We start from the raw sequence: 15,852 nt of genomic DNA, 5'->3' as shown, positions 1-15,852 counted from the left end.
TCTCTCTCTCTCTCTCTCTCTCTCTCTCTCTCTCTCTCTCTCTCTCTCTCTCTTTTTGAGACAGAGTCTCACTCTGTCACCCACACTTGAGTACAATAGTGTGATCTCAGCTCTGTGCAACCTCCACCTCCCAGGTTCAAGTGCTTCTCCTGCCTCAGCCTCCCAAGTAGCTAGGACTACAGGTGCCTGCCACCACACCTGGCTAATTTTTGTATTTTTAATAGAGTCGGGCTTTCACCATGTTGGCCAGGCTGGTCTCGAACTCCTGACCTCAAGTGATCCTCCTGCCTTGGCCTCCCAAAGTGCTGGGATTACAGGCATGAGCCACGGCGCCCGGCTGTGCTTCTCTCTTGTCCAAGACAGATCTAGCTTTACATGTGCATTTCAGACAGTGGGAGGTAGGAAACTAGGGATGAGGAGTATGCCTGGAAGTCACAGCTTTTGCTTGCCTTTAGTCCCTTGGCTAAGCCTCAGCCCTGTGACCACCCCAAGCTACAGAGGAGTCAGGGAAACTTCATCTTTGGCTGGGTGGCTGCGTGCCCAGTCCAGCTCAGGAGTTCTATTACTAAAGGACAAAGGTGAGAACGGATGTCGGGCAGCGGCCAGCAGGGTTGGCACAAAGCTCCTGCACGATTCAAACTGTTTAACAGAGGATTTTCTAGTGTAGTAAGTGGAGTGGTGTAGGGGTGTGGACTACGTGTATTGGCACAAAACCAAGGAAAAGGAACAGACTGGTAAAATCAGGCTGGACCTCCAGAACTCATCCACTCCCCTCCCCTCCTTCCATGTAAGCTGGTACCCAAATACCCTGAGATAACTTTCATTTTCTTTAGAGTCTTCACATAATGAGTTGCCTTTTCTACAAGTCCTTGAGTCAGAAAATTCCTCTTCCATCTGACTTACTACTTTATCTTGTCACTTAGAGCCAATATTTTGTGCCCCACCTTCCTATCTAGGAACGGAACAGTTGTCCCCTGCTTGTCACTCTTTGCCTTTTTACCCTTCACACCAGGGGTGCCTTCTGTCTAATCTCCCCAGCTTCAGAAGGGGTCCCGCAGCACTGCAGCCATTTGCCAGAAGGCAGATCAGTCCAAGGGAAGTTGCTCTTGTAATTGACTAGCCCTGTCTCCTGGGACAGATGAGACGGTGACTGGTTAATGGTTTGAGATGAAAGGGAATTAACCCAGCCAGGGGCTGCCTGTTGGCCTTGGAGGAAGCCAATTCCAGCAGCAGGTGCACTCCTGCATAAATGAGGGTCCTGACTCTGCTGATTAAGACATCAGAGCTCAGGGACCGGAACAGCACGTGCATGATTCATTAGATGAGAAGCAAGTGGTAAGGAATATGCAAAGGCTGCCCTCCTCTGGCCTGATGTTTTACTAGAACTAGCTGTATTCCCTCCAGACACCTGTGTCTTTTTTTCCTTCAGGGCCGGCGACCTGTCACCTTGATTGGCTTCAGCCTGGGAGCCAGAGTCATCTACTTCTGTCTGCAGGAGATGGCTCAGGAGAAAGGTGAGCATGGATTATTGTCACAGATGGAAACCCTTCACAAGCTTGTTCCCTGGGACAGAAGTTCTGGGCCAGGGACCATGAGCCTTGCAAAATGTGTTCCCAGTTCTTAGAAATAATAGTTAAATGTTAAAATAGTTTAAAAATCAAGAAAAATAGTCATCAAACTGTTTAGAGAATGATTTTTTGTACATAAATTAGAGTAGATGCAAGATGGACTGTCCTGTAATAATGACACTGGCTTGTGTTCTGATGCACTTTCTCAAGAGGGAATGAAGAGGGCAAGAAGTTAAAAATCAAGGTGTTGGCAGGCCCATGTTCCTGCTGAAGGCTCTGGGGGAGGATTTTTTCCTGTCTCTTCCAGCTTCGTGTGGCTGCCAGCAGTCCTTAGCATTCCTTGGCTTGTAGACACTTCACTCCAGTCTCTGCCTTTCCTCTTCTCTTCTCTCATAAAGACAGAGTCATTGGATGTAGGGCCCACTGTCTTCCAGGGTGATCCCATCTCAAGATCATGTACTTGATTATATCTGCAAAGACCCTTTTACCAATGAAGGTTGCATTCACAGGTTCTGGGTGGACATATCTTCTGGGGGTTCACCATTCAACCAGAAACAGACACCTTTGGGAGTGTGTCATGCCTCCAGTGTCATCCTTTCTGTGTGAGGCAGTTAAAAAGCTTGAGGGCCGCTGCTCCTGGCCTTGGGCAATGAGGTCTCCAGGGCAGTATGCTGGTTTTGGACAGATGTGTCAGCAGGGGCTGCCTGGGAGGGCTGGTTGGGGGAGTGAGTTGCTGAGTCTGGGGTACTTGGAGTGGTTCACTGCTCTTGGGACATGGGCTCACCTCCGCTCAGTGGAATGTAGCAGGGGCAGGACTCTGAAGGCAAGAGAAGGAACTGAGAGAGAAATTGCTGAACCCAGGAGTGGAGGATGGATGGGAGTGAAGGGTTGGAGCTTGTTATAGTTTGGCTATGTCCTCACCCAAACCTCATCTTGAATCGTAGCTCCCATAATCCCCACATGTCGTAGGGGGGACCCAGTGGGAGGTCATTGAATCATGGGGGCAGGTTTTTCCTGTGCTATTCCCATGATAGTGAATAAGTCTCATGAAATCTGATGGTTTTGTAAAGGGCAGTTCCCCTGCACACACTCTTGCCTGCCGCCATGTAAGACGTGCCTTTGCTTCTCCTTTGCCTTCCACCATGATTGTTATTTGTTGCTGCAAAACAGCCTCTCAAACACGGTGGCCCAAAGCAGCAATGACTGACCATTTCTCACAATTCCATGTTGACACGACAGTTCTTCTTTCTTGCCTGGGCTTAGGCATACAGTTGTAGTCAGAGCTGGAACACCCAGAAGGTCCGGGTTGACGTCACTCGTGTATCTGGCCATTGGTGCTGGCTGTCAGCCAACGCAGACTCCTCCCTGCTCTCCAAATCTGCTTCTCCCAGGGAAGCCTTTGAAAAGTTGCCATCTTCTGTCCTGTCATCATTTTGCTTCTTTCCTTGTCATCTTTCCCTCCACTCTGGCAGCAAACCATGTATCTGCCAGGCACATTACCTAGAGAGATGTAGTCTTATTAATAGAGCCGATTCTTCATTTAGAGGAGAAGGCATGTCTCTTCCTCCAGTTAGCATAAATGCTAAGTTCAGATCGTTAGTACAGCCAAGCCTTTAATTCCCCTGCCAAACAAATTGAATTAATTACCATTAACCATTTGGCTGTGGTAACCGGAAGTTAAGTTGCCTATCAGCTGTCCCCAGAATGTGAGGCTGGAAACTGGAAAGAGGGAGGAGGGAGGCAGGTGGCCTCTTGGTGACAGGGCTGGTTAGTACGATACTGTGAAGTTCCTGCACTACAGCCTTTTGGGGGATGGTTCCCAAAGCAGCTTCCTTCCAGCATCTTTCCTGCTTGCTGTTCCCAGCCCTGGATCCGCATGGCCCACGGGTGAGAATTGGGGTTTTTGTATTAGGCAGACCTGGATTTGGCTCCCAGCTTTGCCACTGACTAGCTGTGAGACCCTGGGCTAGTCACTTAGCCTCTCTGGGCCTCCACTTACTCAAAGGATATGGGCTTTGTACACTTATCACAAAGGATCGTGGGGGGATGACATAATGAATGTGAAACTTCCTGGCCCCAATTTGGGTACGCTCAGTAAATGTCCTCTGAATTCCAACCTGAGGACCTGTTGTGCACAGGGAACCATGGTGAGTGTTGTGTAGATGTCAGAACGTATCATTTTGTGTCTGCTCTCCAGTCCCACATTGGACATGAACTCCAGGTAGGCAGTGTCTGCCTTGAGCCCCACCACCTCACCAGTGCCCAGCACAGTGCCCGGGAAGATGGAAGAGCTGGACTTTGGGCGAGGGAATCAGGCACGTGCTGCTGTGCCCACGAGCTAGCAGACCTACTGAGTGCCAGGCTCTGTTCTGACCACTTGCAAGTATGATCCCATTCCTTCCTCACTGCAGCCCTAGGAGGGAGGAACTGCCAGTCTCCCTGCTTCAGACAAGAGAACTGAGGATGGGAGGTGAAACCACAAGAATCCTAAGTGCCAGAGGCAGGATTCAGGTCCAGGGAGTCTGGCTTTGGAGCCCTCACTCCTAACCACCATGCCGTATTTGGCAGAGGGCAGCTGGACTAGGGCAGGGCCTCCCAGAGGGTCGGACAGCACCGGCAAAGGTGAGGCCCTCAGGAGTGTCTAGAAATGGTGGCATCTGGTGACTCTGCAGCCTACGTAAGAGGCCCCCTAGGTGGGGTGCTGGGAAATGCTAACAGGTCAGGGTGGGAGCCTGGCACTGCGCCAGGCTAAGGAGTTGGAAACAACTGTTTCAACGCTGGGGAAAAGGCTGAGGTCTTTAAACTGTGGAGTGAATGAGTAACTGAGTGGACCCTGCCAAGGAGGACCTGAGGGGGTAGTGGTATGGGCATCTTACAGTTTACACACATGCACACGTGTGCAAACGCACACACACACACACACACACACACCTGCCCACATTCATACACACATCTGCACACACACACACCCCAGCAACTCAGCAGACCCCAAGGGCTTCTAACGTCCCCACCCTTCTCTAAACCAGTGCAGATGTCCCAGCATGACTCACAGGGCCCCACTCATGATCTGCCTTCAGCATCTTCCCCTGCCCCTCTCCACCTCACATGCCCGGCTCCAGCCGACCAAGCTCTATTTCCAGACAGTGCTTCCTCTTGGTCCGTCCTCCCCATCTCCTTTTCTAGGTAATTCCTACTCATTTCTCAGGTCTCACTGTGTCTGGAGCTTTCCCTCCAATAGTAATGATAGTAATGGTAATAGTAGCAGCAGTAGCGGCAGCAGCACACACTATGTGGCACACTGTGTGTTCAGGCACCAGACACACTTCTAAGCTCATCTTGTGTATTATTTCATGGAGTCCTTCCGACAGCTCTGTGAGGTCGGTACTGTTATCACATCCATTTTACAGAGGAGGAGAGAGACATGCCGAGCTTAAGGATTTGCCGGAATCACACAGCTAGGAGGTGGCAGAGCAGGCATTCTGGCTGGAGACTGTGTGGTCCTCACCCCTATGCTAGACTGTGTCTCCAAGCCACACTCCATTCTCCCCTGAACATCTTTCCCAGTGGTGGTCTGTCTCCCTGTTAGACCTCCCTGCTTGCTCGTCTGTCTGTTCAGTCCACTGGTAACTGTCACCTAGAGGCACACATCAGCACCAGGTGGCCGTTCTTTTCCCCAAACACATACATGAAGCCCTTACATGGAAGGGATCAGGCACCCCTATTTTGGAAATAGTTCCCCTGGGCAATTCTGGTATGCAGCAAAGCCCACAAATGGGGCGAAGGTGGCCAGGGGTCCTGTTTCTCCCCTGTCACTATATCCCCAGCCTATCACAGTGCCTGGCACATACGTGGTACTTGATGGACACATGACCCATGAGCCAAGTGGAGGAATCAATTCTGTGTGTCAGGGGCAGTGCCTGCCCTGCTCAGCCATGCGTGTCCTCAGTGCTTGGCACAGATAATGACAAACATTTGAGAGTAGAAGGGAGTCCTTTTAACATGGGCACCACAAGTCTTCAACATTTTATTTAGAAAACTTAAAAAAAAAATTTTTTTTTGCTCTTGTTGCCCAGGCTGGAATGCGGTGGCACGATCTCAGCTCCCTGCAACCTCTGCCTCCCAGGTTTAAGCAATTCTCCTGCCTCAGCTTCCCGAGTAGCTGGGATTACAGGTGCCCGCCACCATACCCAGCTAATTTTTTGTATTTTTAGTAGAGACAAGGTTTCACCATGTTGGCCAGTCTGGTCTTGTGATCTGCCCGCCTTGGCCTCCCAAAGTGCTGGGATTACAGGCATGAGCCACCGCGCCTGGCCTGGGAAACTTCCATATTGACAGATGAGTAGGTGGTCTGCAAAACAGGAAAAGAAAAGAAAGAAAAAAAGAAAACCTCTACATTTTAAAAGAAGTAGAAGAAACTAGGATCCAAAGCTTTCCAAATGACAAGAATTTTATAGGAATCTGACTCCGAGATGAAAACCCAGTGGACAAAAGTACAGCTGGCATTTGCCCCCTTTTGTCACCTTCAGAAGGAAGAATTTGGGCCCAGAAAACTCTAAACCCAGTCTTTACTTTTTTAAAGACAGGGTCTCCCTATGTTGTTCAGGTTGGTCTCAAACTCCTGGTCTCAAGTGATCCTCCTGCCTCAGCCTCCCACAGCACTGGGATTACAGGCCTGAGCCACCATGCCTGGGCCCCATAGTCTTTATTATTAATCAGCCTGATCGTTTCCCCCCTTATGTCATAACTTCCCGTCCCTGTCTCATTCATCATCTAGATAGGAGATGAGAAAGAACGCCGGTCATCCTCTGCCTTGACCTTGGTCAAGAACACATTGAAACCAGGTCCAGTGGCTCATGCCTGTAATCCCAGAACTTTTGGAGGCTGAGATGGGAGAATTGCTTGCTTGAGCCCAGGTGTTCAAGACCAGCCTGGGCAACATAATTTGCCTCTACAAAAAAATTTTTAAATTAGCTAGGCATGATGGCACATGCATGTAGTCCCAGCTACTTGGGAGGCTGAGGCAGGAGGACCACTTGAGCCCAGGAGATTAAGGATGCAGTAAGCCATGATTGTGCCACTGCACTCCAGCCTGGCAACAGAGTAAAAGCACACTGAGAGGGGTCTGTCCCTTAGTTGGCCATGGCTTATGCCAAATGTGAGCAACAGCTGTGCACACATTCATAGACATGTGGCCGGCTCTCTCTGTGGAACAGAAGGCAGCTCCTCCCGTGCAGATGGGTGCACAGGCCCTGCTCAGTTTAAAACCCCCACTGCCCCCGTCGGCCTTCACAGCAACTCCAAGTGGAAGGGATATCTCTCTCATGCTAGATCTCAAAGCCATTTATATCCCCAGTTTTCCTTTTTCTTTCCAGAGGGTAAAGGAACTCCTGATGGTTCACAGAAGTGGGAGTTTTAAACAAAACACCACCCACCTGCAGAGGGGAACAGAAAGGTCCTGGGCCCGAGAGCCAAGCACTGGAGTATGACCTCCCCTGTTTGGAGACCTGAGGCCAAGGAAGCTGGTGGGGACCGGAGCAGAGACCTTCTTGCCAGTCTGCCTTAACCCACCCCACAAAGCACAAGGCAGAAGAAATCAAAACAGGGATATAGGGACATACTTGTGATCACAACAGTACACTCATACTCGGGGCCTGGCCCAGCGTCAGGCAGTTGCAAGACCCATCATCTGTGACCCGCTGCCGTCACAGATGATGGGTCACACGGCTCTTCCCCGCTGAGAAGCTGCCAGCTTAGTTGCAACAAGTATGTGAGCTCTGGAGTCAGGGCCTCTGGTTTGAATTCCAAACTCACTATGAAGCCAGTCACGTAACCTCTCTGAACTCCGCTTATGTGAGACACAGCCGTTAATAGTATCTACATCAGGTTGTTTTATTTTTTTTTAGGAGGATTGTGTTATAGGCAATAGTGCATATAAATGCTGGCCTATGACAACCTAGAAATACTTACTGAGCATTGATCATTTCCTAGAAACTGTTAATAAATGGGAGTAGGCATGTAATATGATAGCAACACCCACCCCATGGATGGCATGGTCCCTGGACCTCGTTGAGGAAAAATTGGCCTCCCCCTGGGTCAGGGCCTCCAGTTCCTGTTCCTCCCCATGGCCACACGGTCTCCTACCCTTTTCCCCAACAATTCCCCTCCCAAGTCCTTGCCTGGTATTACCCATGGGGCATGTCCACATCTCCAGATGGTCAAGATTGTTCAATGAATTCTTCATCCTTTGCCCAGGGCCGCTGTTTCACATCTAATTCCTCCCAGCTCCACTGCCTGGTTTCAGGTAGCCCTGTTGTGTAACACCCAATTAATCTGCACACTGAGAAGACCCTCTCCTAATTGCAGGATAGCTGTCATTATCTGAGTTAAGGGATATAAAAGAGGAATTACTGTAATGCATTTGAATCCACTAATTGTTTTCTGGAGCCCCTCGAGAGCTACTAAGGAAATGGAGCAGTAAATCCCACAGTCACCCAGAGCACATAATCCTTCAACCAGCCTCCCCTCTCCACTGCCCCTAACATACTCGTCCCTCCTAACCCCCCTCCCCAGGAAAAGCTGCCTGTAGAATTAACTGTCTTCACAGCTTCCTCTCCCTTTTGGGATGATTCAGCAAACCACAGGGGTGGCTCCTCTAGGGTTTGCCACCCTTCCCAAGGTGCCCCTTACAGCCTGGCCTGCCCTTCCCTCTAGCTCAGTGTGGTCAGCTTCCTTTCAAATGAGTGTTGAGACTACAAGCCTCTTGAGGGCAGGGATTGTGTCTGATTCACTTCTGTGCCTCCCGTACCTGGAATAAAGCCAACAGAGAGTACATGCTCTATAAGTAAACAGAACTTGAAGTTGAATGTTATCAACATTCACAGTGTTTCAGTCAGGACAGCCTGGGTTATGCTGCAGTGACAAACATCCCCACTATTGCAGAGGTGTGGTACGACGAAGGTTCATTTCTCACTCATGCTATCTGGATAGCCGGGGAACCCTGGTAGACACCAAGGTCGAGGGAGCTCCATATCAATGTATGGTTCCTCAGTAGGAGACAGAGAATGTGGTGAGTTATGCACTGGCCCTTAAAGCACCTTCACCCATAAGTAACAAATGTAACTTTTACGAACACTTCATTGGCCAAAGCCAGGAATGAGACATTCTTCACATAAAGGAGGGGCCAGTAAATGTCTTCCTACCATGTGCTCAGAGACAGAGAGCTAGAGCTATTGGATAAACAGCATACAGCTTATTCCTTTTTTTTCTCTCTTTGCTAAATGTTTTTACTGACATCGTTTTGTTTAATTCTCGCAACGGTCCATGAAGTAGACACAATTTTTTTGTTTGTGGTGTTTGTGTCTATGCGTATGGGTACATAGTAGGTGTATGTATTTATGGGATGTGTGGGATATTTTGATACAGGCATGCAGTGGATAATGATGACATCATGGAAAATGGGGTATCCATCCTCAAGCTTTTATCCTTTGTGTTACAAACAATAAAATTACACTCTTAGTTTTTGGGGTTTTTTTTTTTGAGACAGTGTCTCCCTCTGTTGCCCTGGCTGGAGTGCAGTGGCGCGATATCAGCCCCTGGGTTCAAGCAATTCTCATGCCTCAGCCTCTGGAGTAGCTGGAATTACAGATGCCCGCCAGCACACCCAGCTAATTTTTGTATTTTTAGTAGAGATGGGGTTTCACCGTGTTGGCCAGGCTGGTCTCAAACTCCAGACCTCAGGTGATCTGCCTGTCTCAGCCTCCCAAAATGGCGTGAGCCACCACACCCAGCCTCTTTTAGTTATTTTTAAATGTAAAATTAAATTATTATTGGCTGGCTACCATGGCTCACACCTATAATCCCAGCACTTTGGGAGGCCAAGGTGGGCAGATCACTTGAGGCCAGGAGTTTGAGACCAGCCTGGGCAACATGGCAAAACCCTGTGTCTACTAAAACTACAAAAATTAGCTGGGCGTGGTGGCGCGTGCCTGTAATCCCCACTACTTGGGAGGTGGAGGCACGAGAATCACTTGAACCCAAGAGGTGGAGGTTGCAGTGAGCCAAGATTGGGCCACTGAACTCCAGCCTGGGTGACACAGTGAGACTTTGTCTCAAAAAATATGTATATATTATGGACTGTAGTCACCCTGGTGTGCTATCAAACCCTAGGTGTTATTCATTCTTTCTAACTACTTGTACCTACTAACTATCCCCACAACTTATCCTTATATCCACTATGGGGCCTCGTAGTTCCATAAGGATACCACTAAATGGCAGCTTCTATCTCCTGAACACAAACTAGAACTTCATGGCCAATTAGCAGCCAGAAGGCCTTAGTTGGATTCAGGCCTCTGTAACTAATCCTCAGCTAAGATCTCAGCCAAGGCACCATTATCACGAAGACTATTTCCTTATCTGAAAAACGGGACCATTCCTTTTTTCCCCTGCTTGGAGGACAGAAGTACACCTTGATGGAAAGACAGAGTGGGGCAGGCGCTGAGGGTGCTTGGGTGAGAGCCCCAGTGATGGATGGTGCCCGGGAGGCCGGAGCTTAGCCAAGGGGCCTTCACGCAGACAGAGGTAGGAATGGCACCCAGCACGCTACCCAGCAAAGCAACAGAGCCAAGGCCAGTAGAGAGGCCTGGGTCCCACCTGGCAGGAAGCAGGGCCCAGGCAGATCCGGGCCAAAGCTCTGGACTCCTTGACAGCAATTGGCCTCAGAGCCCGCCCAGTGCCCAGAGGGTGAGAGGAGATGACCTGGTGAAAATGCCTTGAAACTCAGAGCTGCGCATAAATGGGAATGACATAATCATCATAGTCATTGCAATAGTGGCATAGCGATGGCCACCATCTGCGAAGGCCTAGCTCTCTGCCCAGCTCTTGCACAGTTTTACGTATCCCTTCCACCCTCATAATCACCATGGAGCCGGTAGCTCTGCCTCCAGTTTCAGATGAGAAGAGTCGATGTAGAGAAAGGTGGAGTAGCTCGCCCTAGAATGAGGATTTTAACATCTTTTTCCTGAGAGCACTTGGCTTAGGAAACAGGAGTCACAGAAGCCGGCCCACCAGGACGCAGAGGCAGATGCTCAGCAAGGCTCCCAGCCTCCTCTGCTCCTTTCACGTCTCCAGGCATTCAGTTAGGATTTGCAGAAACCCATCCAGGGCTGAACGCCGCTCCTACTTAAAAACAAACAAACAAAAAACACCTTTTATTTTAGGTTCAGGGGTACATATGCACGTTTGTTATATAGGTAAACTCGTGTCACAGGGGTTTGTTGTGCAGATTATTTCATCACCCAGGTACTAAGCCTAGTACCCAATAGTCACTTTTTCTGATCCTTTACCTGCTCTCATCCTCTCATCCTCCACCTTCCAGCACCAATGTCTGTTGCTCTCCTGTTTGTGTTTATGAATTCTCATCATTTAGCTCCCACTTATAAATGACAGCGTGTGTGGTATTCGGTTTTCTGTACCTGCATTAGTTTGCTAAGGATAATGGCTTCCAGTTCCATCCACATTCCTGCAGATAACATGATCTCATTCATTTTTATGGCTGCATAGTATTCCATGGTACATATGTACCACATTTTCTTTATCCAGTGTGCCATGGATGGGCATGTAAGTTGATTCCATGTCTTTTCTCTTGTGAATAGTGCTGCAGTGAACATCCAGATGCATGTATCTTTATGATATAATGATTTATATTCCTTTGGATATATATACCCTTTAATGGGATTAATAGATTGAATGGTAGTTCTATTTTTAGCAGAGCTCCTATTTTTTTTTTCTTACTTTATTTCATCCCCCCTTGGTTGGCTGTTTTCAGTCAAAGCAGTATCCCAGATGAGACCTTTTAAACAGAGAATGATCAAGATCAAATTCACTCCACTAGCTCATATCTGTTAAGCACCTACTGTGTGCTAAGCACTAGGCTAGGCTTGAGGGAGTTGACGGCTAATAGATACAGCACCAACCTCACAGAGCTTATGTGGAAAAAGCTACCCTCTCAAAAACATGCGTTCAGATCTGACAGAGTGGTGTGGGGATTGGCAGTGGTGCGTGTCGGCCATCCCATGGAGCACCTGACACTTAGTCAGTGCTTAGTCAAGGGAGCTTACTGCTGTTCCATGCCAGGTTCAAGTCCAGCCCCCTGCGTGGCGCAGACATCCCTTTGTTTGCATGTCCTGTCCTAACATAGAGACCATCATCTCTACCACCCCAAACCTGAGAGCACTTGGCTTAGGAAACAGGAGTCACAGAAGCCAGCCCACCAGGACGCAGAGGCAGATGCTCAGCAAGGCTCCCAGCCTCCTCTGCTCCTCCCACGTCTCCAGGCATTCAGTTTGGGTTTGCAGAAACCCATCCAGGGCTGAACCCCGCTCTACCATGCGTCATCCTAGAGATCTGTAAGGCATCTGAGATTTTTCTCAACTGTTATTCAGATTCTCAGAGAAGTCCCCCCACGTGTTCAGATGTGCCCAGGAGGAGGGGGAAAGGCTGATTTCCCATGGGAATCCCTGGCTTTCTGGATGAGTATTTTGAATGCATCACGTAGCTAAGGAGTCGTCTCTTCAGACAAAACAGGCCCAAATTCAACTGGCATTTACTGAGATTCCTAATATCTGCTTGTAAGATCAGTTGGTTCCCTATCTTCATCCTCCTTCTTCTCCTCTGGCTAGGTCACAATTATTGGTTTCTGCAAACCCAGACTGCCTGCCTGGAGGTGTGGGAGGAGCAAAGGAGGCTGGGAGCCTTGCTGAGCACTTAGTAGGTGCCAGTCACAGCTGAACACTTCACATGCCTTATTTAATCCTCACAACAATCCTCTGGGGTTTTAATTATCCCCATTTTACAGATGAGGAAACTAAGGCTTACAGAGGTGAAGTAACTAGTGCATGGTTACAGGACTAGTATGAGGAAGCTGGAATGTGGATCTACAATGGCCGACCCGGCGCAATCTCGGCTCACTGCAACCTCCACCTCCCAGGTTTAAGCTAATCTGCCTTAGCCTCCTGAGTAATTGGAACCACAGGTGCATGCCACCATAACCAGCTAATTTTTGTGTTTTTAGTAGAGAGGGGGTTTCACCATATTGGCCAGGCTGGTTTGGAACTCCTGACTTCAAGTGATCTACCCACCTCAGCCTCCTAAAGTGCTGGGATTTAGGTGTGAGCCACCACATCCTGCTAATTTTTGTATAAAAGTAGAGATGGGGTTTTACCGTATTGGCCAGGCTGGTCTTGAACTCCTGACCTCATGATCCACCTGCCTTGGCCTCCCAAAGTGCTGGGATTACAGGCGTGAGCCACTGTGGCTGGCCCTGTGTGGTATTTTTTTTTTTTTTTTTTTGAGACAGTCTTGCTCTGTAGCCCAGGCCCGAGTGCAATGGCAATATCTTGGCTCACTGCAACCTCCACCTCCTGGGTTCAAGCAATTCTCCTGCCTCAGCCTCCCAAGTAGCTGGGATTACAGGTGCCTGCCACCACGCTTGGCTAATTTTTGTATGTTTTTTAGTAGAGATGGGGTTTCACCATGTTGCTCAGGCTGGTCTAGAACTCTGGACCTCAAGTGATCTGCCCACCTTGGCCTCCCAAAGTGCCCCATGTTCTTATTCATGACTCAATCTCCAATCCTTATAGCCACCTAAGGTCAGGATCACTGTCTCCATTTCACAGCTAAGGAAGCAGAGGCTCAGTGTGAGGCAAAGCAATTTACTTAGGTAGGTCTTTAGGATTTTTTTGGTTGCAAGTCAGAGATTACCATCAACTGTGCTTCCTATAGTCACACCCAGAGCTCCCCTGGGTACAAGAAGGAAACCTGGGGGCTCAGGGCAATTCTTGTTTCCTCGAGTCTAGACATCCCATCCCTATACACCTGTTATCACTGTCTAGAATTCTCCCCAGTCACCCACCTGTCCATACATGGAGCTGCTCAGACAGTCCTTCAGTCTACGGCTCAAAAATCCCCTCCTCCATGCTCCACGTGGCAGGAAGACTCAGGCTTGGAAACATGTATTGATAGAAAATTTGCTTCTTGCCAAAAGGTGTAAACTGGTCAGATTTCAAAAGACCTGGCTCATCATATTAAACACACACAGAGATGCCAGGAACTTAAAGGGAAACATACACACACTCATGATCAGCAAGGCTACTGAGTTTTCATTAGTCTGTTCTTGGTGGAAAAACAGCCATTTTCTCATGAAATCACTGAAGCCAGCCTCACAGGCCTGCAGTATCTTCAGACATCAGCATTCCACGCATTAGGGACAAAGCTGTTCTCATTAAGAAATCAGCAGCTTATGGGAAATGTCCATTTATTTGGGGCACAAGACTAGACAAGATGTCCCTATTATTTTTGCATTATCTCAGAGAACGAAGTGGGGATTTGCTTTTGGTGTGGGCAGTCATCACAGCGGTATGGGACATACATGCCACTGCTGATGGCAATGGTCTTGTTAACTCTGATCCTTACAGCATCCTTGTGAGGTATTATTCAGCCTTTATTTATTTATTTATTTAGAGACAGAGCTTTGTTCTGTCACCCAGGCTGGAGTGCAGTGGCACAATCTTAGCTCACTGCAGCCTCCACCTCCCGGGTTCAAGCAATTCTCTGTCTCAGCCTTCTGAGTAGCTGGGATTACAGGCGTCTGCCTCCACGCCCGGCTAATTTTTTGTATTTTTAGTAGAGACGGGGTTTCACCATCTTAGCCAGGCTGGTCTTGAGCTCTTGGCCTCGTGATCCACTCACCTCGGCCTCCTGAAGTGCTGGGATTACAGGCATGAGCCACTGTACCCAGCCTATTCAGCCATTTTACACAGATATAAGGTGAATCACAGATACAAGGAGACTGAGACTCAGAGAGCTGAAGGGATTTGCCCAGAGTCAGAGCAGGAAGGTGGCCGAGCCGGGCCTCACACCCAGAGCCATCACCCACACCTGGGTCACGGCACTGTGTCCAGCTGCCTCCCTGCACCCTCTCGGTGCTCTGCCCATCTTCGTTTGCAGGCACACCATGCTGGGTTACGATGCATCTGCCCGCAGGTCTCTCTCCCTTGCTAGATTGTGGCCAACTTAAAGGGAAAACACATGCTCACGATCACCAGGCACTGTCTGTTTTGTCCCCTCTGTATCACCAGCTCCTGGCTCAGGCCTTGGTAGGTAGAGGTGCCCAGTACATATCAGGAGCTGATTCACTCATAAGGAACATGAAAGCAGCCATGAAGCTTGCCGTGAATGCTGCTTGCACAGGACCATGCTCGAAGGCTCAAACTGCCTTGGCAAAGTGGACTCCTCAGCCCCCAAGGCCTGGGCCAGCTGTTTGATCTATTGCCCAGACTTCCCAGTGACTGAGCTGTGCTCAACCCACTTTGTTCCAGACTGTCCATCAAGCTTGATCAGCTGGCACACACACAGCCTGTGCAATGATTCTGCCCACTTGAAACCAAGAAAAAAGATGCACCTGCCAAATGGTTGTGCCTTTGGGCAGAAAACCAGCATAGTCAGAATTCCCAGCAATGAACAGTCCCCCTCCAGCAACAGTCCATGTCTCAGCCTAAGGCATGAATTTGCTTTGGGGGTGACTGACCCCCTAACCAAGGGTATTTCTGGCCCCAGCACATGGCAGAGGCAGGGAGGTGGTGCTACCAGGAGCAGCCAGCATCTGAGCAGTCACCTCAGGACTCTGGGCCCTGATCACAAGGGGGCATTCATCTTTTCTATATATTTGCTTTTTAAAGTCTTTAAAAAATTAAGTAGTTGGAAAGCAAATTCAATTCCAACTGACTCACAGTAGCTGGCTGAGCCAAGAAATGGCCACAAGAAATCAATTGCCGCTTCAGGTTATTCATGCATTTATTCTCCTCTGCATCCAAAAGGCTTTGAAGGGAATTAACTCAACAGATTACATATTGCCTGTGCCCCATGGCCCTGTCCATGAGATTGGCAAGACACTCAGCTGAGCCAACCTGCCTGCAGGTGTCTTCATTCAGCAGTGTAGAGCCTGAATGAAGGCTCATTGTCTCCTGAAGAAGGCACTGCTAGAACATCTCAGGGCCAATATGCTGAGCGTCATTTCATTCTTTCATCCCATGAACATGAGGCTGTGGACTCCTAGACTTAGGGTTCCAACAGACATTTGAAATCATCTGGTTCAAACAAATGTCCACACTGTGCAGGATACCCTTGACATCGTCCATCTGTCTACTACCCCTGCTTAGTTGCTTCTAGTAACAGGAAACTTACTACTCTGCCAAGGGTAATAAGTCAGGAATTTAGAGGGCTGATCAAT

At 49.0% G+C, this 15,852-nt stretch overlaps 1 protein-coding gene across 6 annotated transcripts in view; it reads left to right on the top strand.

Annotated features, from left to right (window-relative positions):
- Positions 1-15,852, top strand: part of TMCO4 (transmembrane and coiled-coil domains 4) — a 108,830-nt gene that overhangs the window by 57,301 nt on the left and 35,677 nt on the right. For all 6 annotated transcript variants that reach the window (XM_032300648.1, XM_032300650.1, XM_032300653.1 and 3 more), the window contains one exon: positions 1,430-1,514. In XM_032300648.1, coding sequence (XP_032156539.1) covers positions 1,430-1,514 — 85 coding nt within the window. The remainder of the gene's footprint in view (positions 1-1,429; positions 1,515-15,852) is intronic.

The sequence above is a fragment of the Sapajus apella genome, unplaced genomic scaffold (assembly GCF_009761245.1).
Source record: "Sapajus apella isolate SASKATOON/1434 unplaced genomic scaffold, GSC_monkey_1.0 scaffold43, whole genome shotgun sequence".
NCBI classification, from domain to species: Eukaryota; Metazoa; Chordata; class Mammalia; order Primates; family Cebidae; genus Sapajus; species Sapajus apella.
This window is presented reverse-complemented; position numbering and strand designations above follow the sequence as displayed.